Genomic DNA, 15,979 nt, shown 5'->3' on the forward strand with positions numbered 1-15,979 from the left:
GAGCAGCAGTTATATCACTGAGGAAGAAAGCCCCTCCCCCCTTTGATGTGAGTGTGTGCATTTTGGACTGAGTGCTACGAAGAATAGGAAGGCATGTGTTCAGGATCTAGTGTCTGTCAAAGCTTTTAAACTTTGAAGGAAGTATAGACAGTGTTTTGGTCTGTGCAATAAAACAGCAAGCTTTTGCGCAACACACAACATGCACATAGAAAAAGTTCTTTCTGTGGGCACCTCTAGGTGGAAAGTTCATTCATTTTCCTTTTATGTTCAGTTTTTCTGAAGCCCCTTGTCAGAGGCCCCAGCCCCCTCACACTCTCTCCTGACAAGATTGTGTTACAGAAGAGTAGCAGACGGGAATGCACAAGTGGGGTGTGTGAATATGGTAGACTTTTGTATGTCCTCCTGTATTGTTTTGCACAGTTACAGAGGGCATGTCTGTAAAAGAAGGGAGGGAGGGGGCAAAACAGTGAGAGGGAATGTGTGTAGGGGATTTTCGCTTCCACGTATGGCAGTGTATTTGAAGGTAGAAAAAAGGCAACCATTATTTCCTTGTTTCCCTCTCACCCTCCCTCTTCTTTCAGCATGACCACTCCCACTTTAGTCATCTTTTTCTGTTTATTGTTGTTTTTTTTGTTGTATTTGTTGTTAATTGTCTAGTTTATTTTTTGCCTTGGCATTTGCGGTCTTTTAAATGGGAGTATTTATCTCTTCTGATTCGGGTTTGGATTACAACATTCACAAACTAAAAAATCTGTACCACTCACACTGTTGACTCATTGGATGACTGCACACATCCTAAAAGAAATCCTTAGTTGAGAGCATGTAGCCCATCTTCATCAATATAAATGTGTTTTGTTTACAAAGGTGGTTTGTATATTGCTTAGTATGCGATAAGCAGCTCCCGTTATCCAGTGATACTGCAGAAACACGTCAAATCCCCGGATTGGTCACTCCTACTGACTTCATGGTCCCTCCTCCCACTCACTTTATCTTGTGCTCACTCCCATTGCCTGTTCTCGTGGGCTTTTTTGGAAGAGGAAACTGGCATGATTGGACCACTTCCTGTGTTTTAATACCATAGCAGGAAACAGAACAAACAGGGCTGGATTCAAACAAAAACACACAGAGAGAGCGAGAGAGAGAGAGAGAGCGAAAGAAAAAAAAAAGAAAGGGGAGAAAGAGCAAGAGAAAAAAAAGAGAGGCGAGAGTGTGTATGAGAGAGAGAGAGAGAGAGAGAGAGAGAGAGATAGAAGGGGGAGTGAGCGAGAGAGGAAAAGTGGGAGATTTTTTTAGCAGCTGCAAACCATTTCAGCTGTGTAGTAGCCTTAGAACAGACACCAAAAAATGTGTATGAGAAAGAAAGTCTCCTCAAGACATCAGAGAAAAGAATAACTTGCGTAAAGCATTGTGTTTGGAATATCGTAAAAGGGAAAATAACAGCAGAGGGAGCGTGTCCGGGGATTGTCTGGAAAACACAGTGCCTGGAGTGCAAGGCAGCGCTTGGAATGAATCTCTGTCTGGGACTCTGCCTTCTGGATATAGTCCCTTGTCTCTCTACTTTCTCCCTGGCTGCAACGGATTTTAACATTCACTGGATCTCTATTCCCTTAACCATTCTGGACATAGACACCTTTTAGACCCTTGGATTGCCCCCCAAGCTCTGGCTGAAAGAATTGCAAAAGTGAAAGTGTTTTTTCGTGTGTGTGTGTGTGTGTGTGTGTGTGTGTGTGTGTGTGTGTGTGTGTGTGTGTGTGTGTGTGTGTGTGTGAAATAACCATGTCACAAAGAGTGTTGAATTTCATTGATTTTACTTCCTCGTGCTCCGCTGCTGAACAGGACTGGATAAAAGAAGAGGATGTTGTATTTCAGGCGCAGATGGCTTCTCTTCCTGACATGCTCTATTAATGCTTCATTATAGGATTGAAATAAAAATTATGAGGAAGAAATTAATAAATAATACACTACAAGAACACTAGTAGGACTGTCGGAAGTGAGATTTACAATACATGCCATTACAAAAAAAAAATGTACGTTTATTGAGTACATTTTCAGAGCCATCCTTTTGTCAAACTGGGTTATTTTTTGGCAATATTTCCAAGGAATTATCTTTTTGAATTTATGTGCTTGGAAGAAAAGGGATATGAGAGACAAAATCTCATGACTGAAACATTTTACTTTTTCTTTTTCTAACTGTTTTATGTAACCGCGTGTGGAGTTCTCACCTTAAAAGGAGCCTCATACTGCTTTGGATGCTGTTCTCGGACATGGTAAAAGTAGCTGAAGCCCCTCTTTGATTTTCCTGTTATTGCAGCGGGAAATAGAGTAAAAAAGAAGCGGCATTAAGGATTTTGGATTTGGTTCTTGTTTTGAGGGTTAGGACTCAGGCTGTTCAGAAGAGAAACAAAAGGAATATTGTCCACAATGGATGTAATCCTCCTGTCCTGGATTTTGGATATCTGACTCAAATAGTGGCACTTTTGCCATTCTTTTGTATATTTTTCATAATATGTTGCTCCAAAGATTCATCTGTTCAACAGAGACTATTTGAATGTATTTCAGCCATGTGAGTGCAGATGTCACCATTTACCTCTGAATAAAAGACTCCTAACTTTTCTTGCTTATGGATGTTTACCCTGGATCTTAAGCATCAAATCACATAATTGTATCCTGAGAATTTGGTGACACACACGACTGTGTGTCTTTAAAATCGGACTGATGTGTGAGGTAAATAAATAGTTTCAGCAGCTCACTGATTGTCACAGCGGGCTTAGTCACTGTGGACTAGTAACCATCCCATCTCAGCCCCTTGAGGGCGCTGTAGTTTGGGATGGGAAAACCTCTGAGCCGCCCGGACTGCTTGCGGCAGAACCCCAGGTGCCTTGGGAAGGGTGACGATGAGGAGGCATACATTGAGGACTGCTATGTACCCCAGCGCTCAATTTACGACACCATGCGCATCAATGAGCAGATTGATCAAGGCTCAAAACTCAGCCAGCCCTCTCGCAGCACTCTGGGCTCAGGGGGTGGAGAGGGAAGTACACTTTCCAGCAATGGGACATTGGGCACTGACATAGGTGGGGTATTTGTTGCACGAGGAGGTCCTGCAGATGCAGGTATGAAAAGGCTAGATGAAAGAGTTATATTTGATGCTCTGAAACTCACAGGTGATCCACAGAGCATGCCACCTGTCGGAGGAGTTGGCTCTGGAGTGGTTATTCCTGCATCAAATTCAGCTGCTGTTGGAGCAGCTGTTGTGACCAAAAGGCGCCTCCAGGGCATTGATAAGAAGGACAATCCAAATCGGCGCTCCTGGAAAGCTTTTATGCCCTCTAATTACCCTGAGTTTGCAGAACGTTTAGAGCTTTCACCTGGAGAGAGTGCAGACAAGCGTCTCTCTGGGGCTGGAATCCCAGTTTCTCCTCTTCATCCTCTACCCTCCTTACTAGCCTCATCTATTCCTTCTACATCATCACCACCTCTGGCACCTTTCCCGCCCTCACCTGTCACACCAGGAGGTCCTCAAACCCCCCCTGTCTCCAGCTCTCCATCATTCACTCCCTCTATAAGCCCAATGCCCCCCCATTTCCCTCATCCACTCAGGCAAAAACATCCCCTACAACTGCACACCCACAAGCCTACTGCTGCTCTCCCCTCTCCCTCAAAAGGACAACCACCCTCAGAGTCTACTACTTTTAATCAGACTGTCTCTGATAGTTCACCACAACCTAATCATAGTATTTCTCAACCTGCTGCGACAGGGAAAGGTGAGCAGAACAAACCAACTCCAGCCCCAATTGGTATTAGAAGTGCCTCAGAAGAACAACCACAAAACTGGGATACCAATGCAGCTAGAAACTCAGATAATGAACGGGACTCACCATTGTTTGAACATGACCAAGACACAGCTCCACTAATACCTCCAAAACCAGTATTTTGTCCCCCCACTAAAGCCCGTACCTGGCCCCGCAGTATGCGGGGTAGTAAAAGAACCCTGGGGCACGGAAGAATACTGCACAAATTCCCTATCCTGCCCCCACTGCCCCCTGTTATTGGTGAGGACAGTGATCTGGATGAGGAATCTCTGTATCTGTTGGATCCTCCATCACCTTTTCTGCAAGAAAATTTCAAGGGATTTAACTATGGGGGTTTGCCGATGTCCCCATGTATCAGTCAAGAGGGTGGTGAGGATGGTTTGTTGGGCTGGCCCCCTCCTACTGGAGTGCTAAGAGACAAGACAGCATCAGAACTTCGCTTTGAGGAGGATGAACGCAGAATCCTAGAGGAGTTAGAGGAGGAGGAGGAGGATGAGACAGAGAGAGAGGAAAAAAAGAGAGACGAAAAGGAGAGACTAGAAATTGAGGAGAGAAACTGGCAGGCAGTGTTAAAACTTGAGAGCAGTGAAACTAGTGGTATATCTTGGGAGGTAGAGGGAGAGGAATCACAGTTACAGGACTGGGAGACACAACAACTTAGTTCCTCTGGACAGTGGCCCCTTTTGACACCACCTGTTGGATTTGGAGGCTCTGAGGCCCCTAGTGCTTCCCCCTGCCCCAGCTCTGAGGCAAGCTCAGATGAACTCTTTCTTGAGCTGGAGAAACAGTGTTTGGAAGAGGAAGCAGATGATTCAACTGTTTCTAAGCAGACTGACATTTTTCATCCCTCTGAAAATTTTGATATTTGTGACAACCTGCCTATTGTGGAAGATGATAAAGTTGATGAAGGTTATGTTAAAGAGCAAATTGATAATACTGTGACATCAGCACTCACAAATAAAACAGATGATAAACAGCATACCAATCAGACTGAGCCATGTATAACACCGATCAATCAAAATGCACCCGGAGAGGATATAGAAATTATGCAAAGCTGCTCTGCTATTGAAAATATTGACCAAAGCCCAGAGCAATTACAAAAATGTCTTCATTGTAATAGTGAGTATAATAATCATGATCAAGATTATTATAGTTCATACACAGCTGGCCATGATGCTTTCGATTCTGAATACAGTGGCATTCAAACGTCACACCAAGATGTAACCATTCCATCAGATGCAATTCAGACAGAGTATGTACGACCTGAGAGTGATTCAGATTTAGGCAGCGGAGCTTCATTAGATCATGAGCAGCAAGAAAATGAGGAGGTAAAGAAGCAAGATGAGACATCTGATATTCGTATCTTGCAGCATGGACTTTTTCACCCAGATCATTTGTATGCAGATGTTGAATATAATGTGGATCTTGGCATCTTCAAGAATGATTTAGAAGGGGTGAAGTGTGAGGACAGCATTAATCAGTCGCCTGAGTGCTCTGTCTTGGAAGATGAGGCAGAAAGGGAAGTAGAGAACAGTGACCATGAGACTGTCTCTCATGAGGATGCAGTTTCTTTTGAGCCTACTGAATTTACTATGGAAATTACCTTTGACCAAGAGGGGGCACCTTCAAGGCTAGAGAAAGAAGCAGAGCTTTCAGTCTCCAAAGAAGTTGTTGTTCAAGATGAAGTGTCTTCACATGAGTGGGATGTAACAAGGGTGGATCAGGGAACCACAAGTATGGCAAAATCAGACATATCATATGCCCGGGTAAACTCGCCAGATGTCAGTATAGAATCTACTGCCTCTTCCCCTTTGCCCATTTCGACCACTAATCATGAGTCAAGAACAGTAGAACTTCACAGCAAAGATGCAGATGCATTTGTTACAACAGACAGTTTTGTTTATTTAGCTGTGGCTCTGCCACCCCAGTACTCTCAGGAATGTCCTCCATCTCCATCAGTGGAATCAACCCCACCAAGCCCACTTCCAAAATGCTGCCCTGAGCCCGAGGAAGGGGCATTACTCTCTTCTGATAGTTTTGTTTACATGGCAGCCCCTGAGCGACTTGTTTCTGATGGGGGCTCTGCTTGTGAGGACTGTCACGATTTGGATTCTGAGTCCGAAGACAGCCACTCAGGTGCTGACTTCGTACTTGAGTCAATGACTGGAGATAGTGAATGGGACTCGGATGGGTCAGGACCAAACACTTTACACCCACAGAGAGATCAGTATGAGCAACTAGAGCCAGGCATTTTGCATGCACTTTTTTATGACCGCCAGAGTGAGGCAAGCTCTCAGGAAGGTGTGGAATCATGTGATATTGACTGTGTGGCCACCTGTGAACAACAAAAGTATTCTGAAGAAGAAATTTCACCACTTAAACATGACCTTGAATTGAACACAAAGGTAATGCTTATCCCTTAAGCTTAATATTTAAAATGGTCAGTGCAAAGAAAGGTTTCTCAGTTTCTAGGTTGTCAGCAGGCCCAATGACAACACAAAAGTCATTAATCTAAATGCACCTCCTAAATTTCACTCTGTAATCTATTACTGTTTACCTCAGTTGTTTTTCTAAAGGTCTTTTTACCTCACAAAGGATTTTGGTTGATATAGTGTTTTTTTAGAGAAATTACCTAGTTTAACAAGGCAAAGCTATAAATGCTGTGCTAGTTTTATAATGTTATTTTGCACAATATTATGTAGTGAAATGTCTGACCTAAGTATACTTATGTTATAAATGGCTTCAGTTAGCTTTAAAGGCAGACATTTGTATTTGTTGAGAGCACAGAAGGTTTTGCGTGTTGGTATTATTTGTGCATTTCATTGCTTATCAAAGGTCTGAAAATAAGTATTTTTTGTTCAAAAAGCATGCTCACTCCAAAGTAGTCAAACCCCAGTGGTCGTTTGTGGGTTTGTTTATAGGTAAATGTGTTTGTGCACACATTTGCATGTGTTTGCTTTTGCTGCCTGATGAGCACTGCTTTGTCTATGAGAACTCTGTGTGTATGTTTTAGAAAGAGATTTAGAGTCAAAAAAGGGACAGGAATGTATTTTTGTAAATATATCTTAGAATTCTTGACATGATTTGAGACAGCCTCACTGGCTGCCATGACAAGGTGAGTGTCTGCTCTATTTCACAGTGGTTGTGGTGGGTGGCCGAGAGACTGCCTGTTAGTCCTTGTGCTTTCTGGATTGTTATTACATTACAGTGGCCAAGCCTGGCTGGTCATCCACATCTCATTTCTCCCTCGGCCTGGCCCAAATCTGTCTTTCTGCATGGTCACTACCACTCAAAAGCCCTGTTCCATCAAATGTAATCAGATGCAGGACTCTGTCATGCTGGATTTGGCTACAGAGGATTATAGCAACTGACAGACCAAGCAGGATCAGCTAACAAATTATCTTTAAACTCTGTTGGGATAGAGGAATTAAAAGGCCAAAACAAATTGACTGATTTGAGGAGTGGCTGTGGTGCAGTGCCAAACCCACACAAAATCTCCAGCCCCACTCTCCCAACTCAAATCCCCCTTCTATACTTCCCCGCTGCAGTCCGATAGCATTGCAGTTGAGATAAGGAAGTGAGAAATAAACATTGGACTCTGTAAGGGGAGCCACTTTTGCCTGTAACATGCAAACACTGTAAGTTGTTGGAAATATAAATAGATGATAAGGACATGTCAGTCCTATCAGCACAGAGCCAGACTCGCCCCCACAATGCCCAAAGTATAGTGAGTAAATCACAGACCTCAGGAAAGATCTTCGTAATCTTTTAGAGCAGCTCTCTGTTGGGGACTAATTTGGAGGATAAAGTCAGAATATTTTGCAACAGCCTGATCATGAATGGACAAAGAGTCCAGAACCCCTGGTAGTACTCAAAATAAGAGCTGGCTGAGCAATAAGAGGCGTCAGAAGAAAAGCCTGATGTCACATCTGACGCACTATACACTTACAGAATAGTCTATGCACTCAGCCATGTAGTGTTTGAATTTTCGAACTGTAGTATCATCCCAAAGGAACACTTAACGTTTTCTTTTTACACGGAAGTATTTGCTGTTTAACAGCTGTTGGAAGTGAAGATGTCCCTTCAACTCATGTGATGTGTTGCCACTCAGCATTCAACTCACAGTTGTAAGGTGTTGTCCTCATTGAAGTTTCACTAGTTGCTACACATAATTATTTACAATTGTTTTGTCAGACCAGTGTCACAGCCAGGTAACTCTGCCCCTTCCTCTACGTATGGCAAGCCGTGAGCACTGAATGTATGAGGTGTCCAACATTCCACACTCTGTTTTGGTGGTTGAAGTACATAATCAAGGTATTCGAAGTGCACTTCTTTTTGTTGCATTTTCAGTGCATACTAGAACATACTACTCACACTACTTGAACTTCAGAATGATGTAGAATAGTGCAGAAGTGTACAGTTTGGGATGCACCTCTAGACTTGAATAATTTTTATAAAAGAGAGTTTCAGGGACAGTCAAGTAAACAGACACAATATTTGACATACACAGTGGAGAGGGAAGAGCAATCAGAGAGGGAGTGATGAGAACTGATATTATGGTGTAGGGTAACAGCAGGCATATTTGATTGTGTAGATAATCGTGTCAGTGAAAGACAGTATGCAGGAAACACCTGTGATAAAAGACTGTTGCAAACAAAAGAGAGCTTAATCAAATCCTTTAGGCCTGTCGGCACAGTGAAGACCATAAAAAACAGTCACATATGCTGTGAATTCAACTGGTTATAATTTAACCTCTTTTTCCAATGGAACGACATAAATTAGTTCCTTGTTAGAATATATATCCAGATAAAATGGAGTCATTCGAAGTGCACCAAAAAGGAGGCAAGTTTTAAGATGAGGCTGAGAGACAGGAAGAAAGCAGGAGGCGAAAGCAAAGACAGGAAGTGTAGGAATGGAGAGAGATTGGAAAGCTATATGAAGCACAAGACAGTTGCTAAAGTCCATGTTGTCATTGATTTGAAAGAAATTGTATTCATGTGCCTTAACTCTTATTGAATCCTGGTATATCCAGAATATTCTTTTGACCCTTAGGTTACTTTCCTTGAAGCTTATCTATATTGCCATTTATTTTTTTTTTTCTTCCATTTTTAGACCTTTTATAGCTCTTATAAAATTCAGTATGTCTTGTATAGACTTTTATAGTCTTCATGAAATCATTCAAGACATGTATAGCCTACGTTATGTCTAGAATTACATGCTTATATGTAGCATACATGTATTTCCACTCAACAACAAATACAAATACAATACAAGTAACACCTACTCATGAATATATAAAATGAAAGCATAAGAATGATGTTAAGACCAAAACAAAGACCAAAACTAATTTTAAACATGAAAGCATATGCCTTTAGATCAGTAGATTTTTGTGATTATGAAAGACATTAATTAATTGGGGTGTTACATTTCTAACTGATAGTGTATGTTTGTCTGATAACTTAAAACATGATTCACAGTCACAAAGTTTTCAGTTACAAAAAAAGTTCCAGAAAACTCAAATGATCTGCACATTGTGTCAGGAATATAGCAGTTTACTTTAAGTCAGAAATTGTAGTTTTTCTTTACTCAAATATGGGCATACCCGGTTTGGCAGTGTGGAGTTTTGGTTTTGATTGGTTATATCCAATGGCATTGATGTTGTGGGTTGGCGGCAGCATGGAAAGCTGCCAGAAGCTTAAAGTCATCTGTGGGGGTTCAAGTGAGAAACAAAAGAGTTTAAAGTTTGGATACAAAAGAAACAGTGAGAGCTGGAGAGATAAGTGTGAAGCAGCCGTGTGTCTGACTTGCGTGCTGGCCAGATTGGTTGAGAGTGTTTAAATGGAATGAAAGGAATCCTAGATATTTTCCAGAGCCCTGCATCACAGTCAAACACTTGTCCACCAAGAAAAAGAGAGGGAGAAAAAAGGTTGTTTAGTTATTTTGCTCTGACCTTTTTCTTTTGTTGTATGGATATGTATAGCCACATCCTACTTAGATGTTGATGGTGCATCTTTCAGTCTTACATTTTAGTGATTCAACAAGGGACGTTGTTAGATAAAATTTACATCCAGAGGTTAACCCATTATGGCTGTATCATAAAGAAAATGGAAATAATAAATTTGTACATTTATATACAGTTGATATATAGTACAGAGGAAGGATAGTAAATGTGTTTGACAAAGGTCTCCAGCTCGAATCGCAGACAAATATATAATAAGTATATACTTTTATAGACCACATAGGCGGAAATCGCGGGGGGGTCGGGGGAATCAGGACCCCCCTATCTGAGGGTTGTCCCCCCCTAAAATATCATTAAAATATGTGTATTGTAAATAACATAATGATATATTCTTAAAATAATTGTTTAAGAAATAAAATAATACAAATGCAAACGGGACAACAACAAAAAAAACCTTGGTGTCCCCTTCAAAAATGGCTCTTGAGAATTGTTATGTTTATTGTCCCCCCCCAAAATTTTTATGAAATTTTCGCCCCTGATAGACCAAGTAAAAATCCAACTGTAAGTCAATGGATGCATATTTGGAACTGGGATGCATTTTATTCTGTGATTTTGATCAACTTTAACTTTACAGCATTAACATGGCTTCTAGCAGGTCAGGTGACTTTTTCAATGGGAAGACATAAGACAATTTTCAAAGAGAGGGGCTGCTGAGCGTTATCTGAGAGTGGGCACAATCCTGTGCAACTGTAAAAATCCTATGCCAGGATGTTTATGTTTATAAGTAATGTTATGAATGTTGAGAATGGTTATCTTATGTAACTTTTGTCTATTAATAATCTTAAAAAATATGTCAAAATGAATATACCTTCTTCACTGTTGTGACTCTAAAACATTTGGGGCAGTCCAGAAAAGATTCAGGGCTACAGTCCTTTTCAGCTCAGGTCTTGTGACATCCTTGGTTCCAACAAACTAATTTCCCTCTCTTCTTGTTGTTTTTTGTAAGTCATATGAGCAAACATGTAGATTTATTATTGTCTTTATTATATGTAACTTTCTCTTGGTTTGGCCTCATGATGTGGTAGATCTGCCACAGATAATTGGAGTTATGTCTTTGCTGGTGGGTGCAAAGTGCCACATGTGATGAAATATCAGGATTAAAAATAGGAAATGGCTCCAAGTGGACACACCAAGGAGTCGAAGGAGGAGGAGAAGGCCTAGATGATGGATTCAGGATAATGTTAGACAGGATATAGAAAGACAAAAGGGGAACAAACACTCTCTTCGCTGTGCAGTCGCGTATGCACTCACATTAACACATGATGTTGATGAGAGGGTGGAGCAGGTCGAGGCTGTGGTTCATTGTTTTAAGGCTGACAGACATCCTGTTTAATGCAGTAATGAAGCCCCTTGCCACAATGCAGCTGCAAACAATGAACACACACTGACACACCAAGTACTCACGCATTTACACACGATGAATGCTGGGGTTTTAGAATAAGCGAAAAATCCAGTTATTTCAATGTTATTACTTATTCACTGTTAAAATTGCTTTGGATATTAAAATGTGTTTTTAACCTCATAAGACTCAAAAACTGTAGACTGTAGTAACGTAGTCCGTTACATCATCGTTTGGTTCTCAAGTCAGTGGCACTGGTTTTGAGTCAAGCACCACTGGCTCTGTCATGAGAACAGCACCATTTTGATGGAACGCTGTTGTGTTGGACTCTTGGAGGAATAGAGATGCGCAGTGCTATTGCCAAGGCCCTATATTTGATTTCATTGTGTGGGGGCTGAAAACTGCTTTCCAAATTATAAATGGCTATGCTGCCACAATTATCTTGTTGTTATGTTTGTGCAGCCTTGACCTGTTCGTACACATTCTATCATATATCCAGTCACATAGTCACAAGTGTGTTGTTTATAAACTAATCAAACCATTTGTTCTTTGTTTGTATCACTCTCTTTTAGGCTGAGGAAAGGGAACAAGTGGATGGCATCCAACCAAAACTCCAGCATGTCAACGCTGTGGGTCAGGGACTTATTCAGAGTGCAGCCAAACACACAGACACTCAGGCCCTGGAGCATGACCTGGAAACCACCAACCTGCGTTGGAACTCCCTCAACAAGAGGGTAAGCTTTGCATCCATTTATCCCTCTTTTTGGTGTATTGAGAGTAATAATCATTTTTAATGTACTTTTTTTTTTTTCATTTTTATTTACAGGTTGCTGAAAGAATTGCACAACTGCAAGAGGCTCTGTTGCACTGTGGGAAGTTCCAAGATGCCCTGGAGCCACTTTTAAGCTGGCTGAGTGACACAGAGGATCTCATAGCCAATCAGAAACCTCCGTCCGCTGAGTACCGTGTGGTCAAGGCACAAATTCAGGAGCAGAAGGCAAGGATAAACATTCAATTATTTTAAAAACTTGTCTTCTTTAGGCCAAACAGGGACCCAGTTACATACAGTATTGTATAATATTGAGTGTTTCATTTTTGCCTAGAATAATGTAGATATAGTAGCACATTAATATACTCCGGGTTGGGGAGTAACAAAATACATGTAACGGGAATACGTATTTAAAATACAAAATAAAAGTAACTGTATTCCACTACAGTTAAAATTTAAATAATTTTGAATAGTTACATTCAAAAAGTATTTCGATTACTGAAGAGATTACTTTGCATTTTATTGTCATTTGTTTCATTTAATATTTAGTCCTTTCAGATGTAAAACATTTATACATATAAATGATGCGATCAAAGTGCATTTGAACAGAGGTGAAACACTTTCTTATGATGTGTTTCATTCATACGAGCAGACAGAGAAATAAGTTTGAAGTAAGTTTTGAGCAGATGAAATAGAAATAAACCTTGTGTAAATTGTCAGCTTTATGCTAAGCTAAAATGCTATTTCTAGCCATTTTACATGCACATGTTACCAGACACAATCATATTTTTCATCAAGAAAATTAACATTAGATCATAATTTATTTTTTCTAGTAAGATATTAGGGCAAAAATCATATTCTTGATAATAATTTTTGTATTGTTTTCCTGTAAAAAATATATTAAAATCCTTAAAACAAGTTCAGTTACATTTATCTTGTTTTAGAAACAACACTGCATAAGATATTTATGAGAATGTATTTTTAACATGTGTATTTTGTCTTACTGTACTGACAGAGTTTGTTTTGTCAAAACAAGTGAAAAAATCGACCAGTGCTGAAGAAGTAATCCAAAGTATTTAGAATATGTTACTGACCTTGTGTAATCTATTGGAATACATTATATATTACATTTTACACCATGTATTCTGTAATCTGTACTGGAATACATTTTAAAAGTAACCCTCCCAACCCTGAATATACTTACATATTTTATGATGCCTACATTGCAAATTACATTTTAATTTTACTGAATACAATGTTGGAGGTACAGTGAAACATTAAGCTGAACTTAAGCTTCTTACCATTAACTTTGGTTGAAGTTAACTAATATTATGTGATTTTTTTTAACACATTTACTTTTTTTTTTTTTTTTTTTTTACAAAAATTCTAAATGTTAGATTTTTATTTGTATTTTTTTTAGCTCAAACAATAGTTTGTGGACCTCCTAGAGTATTAAAAGTTAATAATTGAAAGTTAATTTTGTTCAAAGACTTCTTTAGTTGATTAAACTATTTTATCATCCTAGCTAATTTATGTTATCTAACAGAGATGCCATATTTATTGTGTTCTCAGCTGCTTCAGCGGTTGCTGGATGACCGCCGTGGGACAGTAGAGATGATCAGGGCAGAAGGAGAGCGTATCGCTGCAACGGCAGAGACACAAGACAGAGACAAAATCCAGAGACAACTAAAGAGCCTCGGAGAGAGATGGACAAACCTGTTGGAAAAGGCCAGTGCCAGGTAAACTCAATAATCAGACATCGAAACGCAAGCCTAAAACTACTTCATGTTGCTTTACAATGCCATAAATGCAGTGTAGTCATAAAAATATAACAGAGATTTCCTCATTACCTCATCTCCTCAGGCAACGACAACTGGAGGAGCTGCAGGTGTTGGCTCTGCAGTTCCATGAGGCTATGGAGCCACTTGGGGAGTGGTTGAGTGCTGCAGAGAGACGTCTGAGCTCTGCTGAACCAATGGGAACCCAGACTTCCAAAATCTCACAGCAGATTGTAAGGCACAAGGTAAAGTATACGTTAAATTTGAGAGGTTTGGCACTTTTCAGAAGAAATGACTGCCACTGCTTGGAATGGAGTTGAGATTTGAGTCATTTTAGCAAGCAATTTGCAAAGTGTTGAGAATTCAATTAGAAATGAATAGACAAAAAAACTGATTGGAATAAACTGTCTGTCTCCTGTGGTTGCAATTATTATCAAAGAAAGCAAGAAATGCAGGCCTCTGGTTGTAGCCCTGCTCACATCCTTTTCATTTTGCAGTATGATTGATTACATCATAATTTTCTTTTCTTTTTTATGGTTGTGTTTTATCTCATCTTATGTTGATGCACATTTTTTTTTTTTCATTCACATTCATTACAGATGCACTCAGTATTTTGTGCTCAGTAAAAAGTTTTACCCCTAACACACCCCTAATACTTTTGAAAAGCACTCACATGGCAAGCGGAATACTACTTTATCTTGATAACCCCCTATTATTAGACACTTCAGCTTTTGCAATAAATTAATCATGGCTTGCTGCGAGTAGTGCACTAGATATATATTATGTATAATATACACTCACTGAGCATTTTATTAGGAACTAATAAAGTGCTTGATGTGGTCTTCTGCTGTTGTAAAGCATCTGCCTCAAGGTTCGATGTGTTGTGCATTCTGAGATGCAATTCTGCTCACTACAATTGTACAGAGAGGTTATCTGAGTTACTGTAGCCTTTCTGTCAGCTCGTACCATTCTGGCCATTCTTCGTTGACCTCTCTCATCAACATGGAGTTTAAATCCGCAGAACTGCCACTCACTGGATGTTTTTTGTTTTTGGCACCATTCTGAATAAACGCTAATCTAGAGACTGTTGTGCTTGAAAATTCCACGAGATCAGCAGTTACAGAAATACTCAAACTCATACCAGCCCTTCTGGCGCCAACAATCATGCCATGGTCGAAATCACTGAGATTTTTCCCCACTCTGATGGTTGATGTGAACATTAACTGAAGCTCCTGACCCATATCTGCATGATTTTATGCCTTGCACTGCTGCCACATGAGCAGGGACGGATTAGTGACTGGCCAATGGGGCCAGTGCCCAGGGGCCTTTGACTACCAGCGGACCCTTGACTGCCCAGGGGTGCACTTGTGCTTTAAGGTGGCGCGATCTAGTTTGGTGATTCCCCCCCGCTTGACAACCCCTCAAAAACGTTTTGGTGGAGTGGGGGCCCTTGGATTGGCCCCAAGGCCTTTGCAAGTCATAATCCGTCCCTGCACATGAGTGACTGATTAGATAATTGCATGAATAAGTAGGTATATAGGTGTTCCTATTAAAGTTCTCAGTGAGTGTAAGTTCAAGATGACTGCTGTATTGGCCAGTGCAACATGAACAAAAAATACTGAGTGCAACTTTAATTATGATTTGTTATCATTCTTTATCTGGCATTTATGTTTATGTTTGCCTTTTGTTTCTGTTTTCCCTCTTCTACTCATGCCATTACTTTCTCCTCTCCTCTTTACCCTGGGTTATAATCCCAGGTTCTCCAAGAGGAGATGTCCTCTCGAGAGAAAAAGGTTGACCACCTTGAGACTCTCAGCCAATCACTGTACCCGCTCAGCTGTGCGGCTGATCGCAATTGGCTAGGTGAGCGTGTGGCCGCTGTGCGCAATGGACACACAGAGCTGCGTGACTGGTGCAATCGGAGGGAGGCAATGCTGGAGCAGGCCTTGGCTAATGCACAACTATTTGGAGAGGAAGAGGTGGAAGTCCTTAACTGGCTAGCTGAGGTGGCCCAGAGACTGGCTGAGGTCTCTGTGCAGAGTTATCAGCTGGAGCTGCTAGCACAGCAACACAAACACACACTGGTATGATTCTGCAAAAACAAAATAGGAGCTGGTGATCAACATTTTTTAAGTCAGTAAGGAGATAAAGAATCCCTCTTCACAAAAAAGCTCTCACTCTCTGACAAAAGACCATAGTAATAACCAGGCATTAAATTGGGCCAGATCATTCCTTATGGCAAAAAATGTGTTTGTTTGTCAA

The 15,979-nt window shown here is 40.6% G+C and overlaps 1 protein-coding gene across 1 annotated transcript in view; it reads left to right on the forward strand.

The window, feature by feature from the left end:
• The window catches only part of LOC127619503 (microtubule-actin cross-linking factor 1-like), a 229,139-nt gene that overhangs the window by 182,792 nt on the left and 30,368 nt on the right, over window positions 1-15,979 (forward strand). The window contains exons 55-59 of the mRNA XM_052092341.1: window positions 11,743-11,904; window positions 11,997-12,167; window positions 13,512-13,678; window positions 13,803-13,962; window positions 15,475-15,801. Coding sequence (XP_051948301.1) covers window positions 11,743-11,904; window positions 11,997-12,167; window positions 13,512-13,678; window positions 13,803-13,962; window positions 15,475-15,801 — 987 coding nt within the window. The remainder of the gene's footprint in view (window positions 1-11,742; window positions 11,905-11,996; window positions 12,168-13,511; window positions 13,679-13,802; window positions 13,963-15,474; window positions 15,802-15,979) is intronic.

This window comes from Xyrauchen texanus, chromosome 26 (genome assembly GCF_025860055.1).
Source record: "Xyrauchen texanus isolate HMW12.3.18 chromosome 26, RBS_HiC_50CHRs, whole genome shotgun sequence".
Lineage (NCBI taxonomy): Eukaryota > Metazoa > Chordata > Actinopteri > Cypriniformes > Catostomidae > Xyrauchen > Xyrauchen texanus.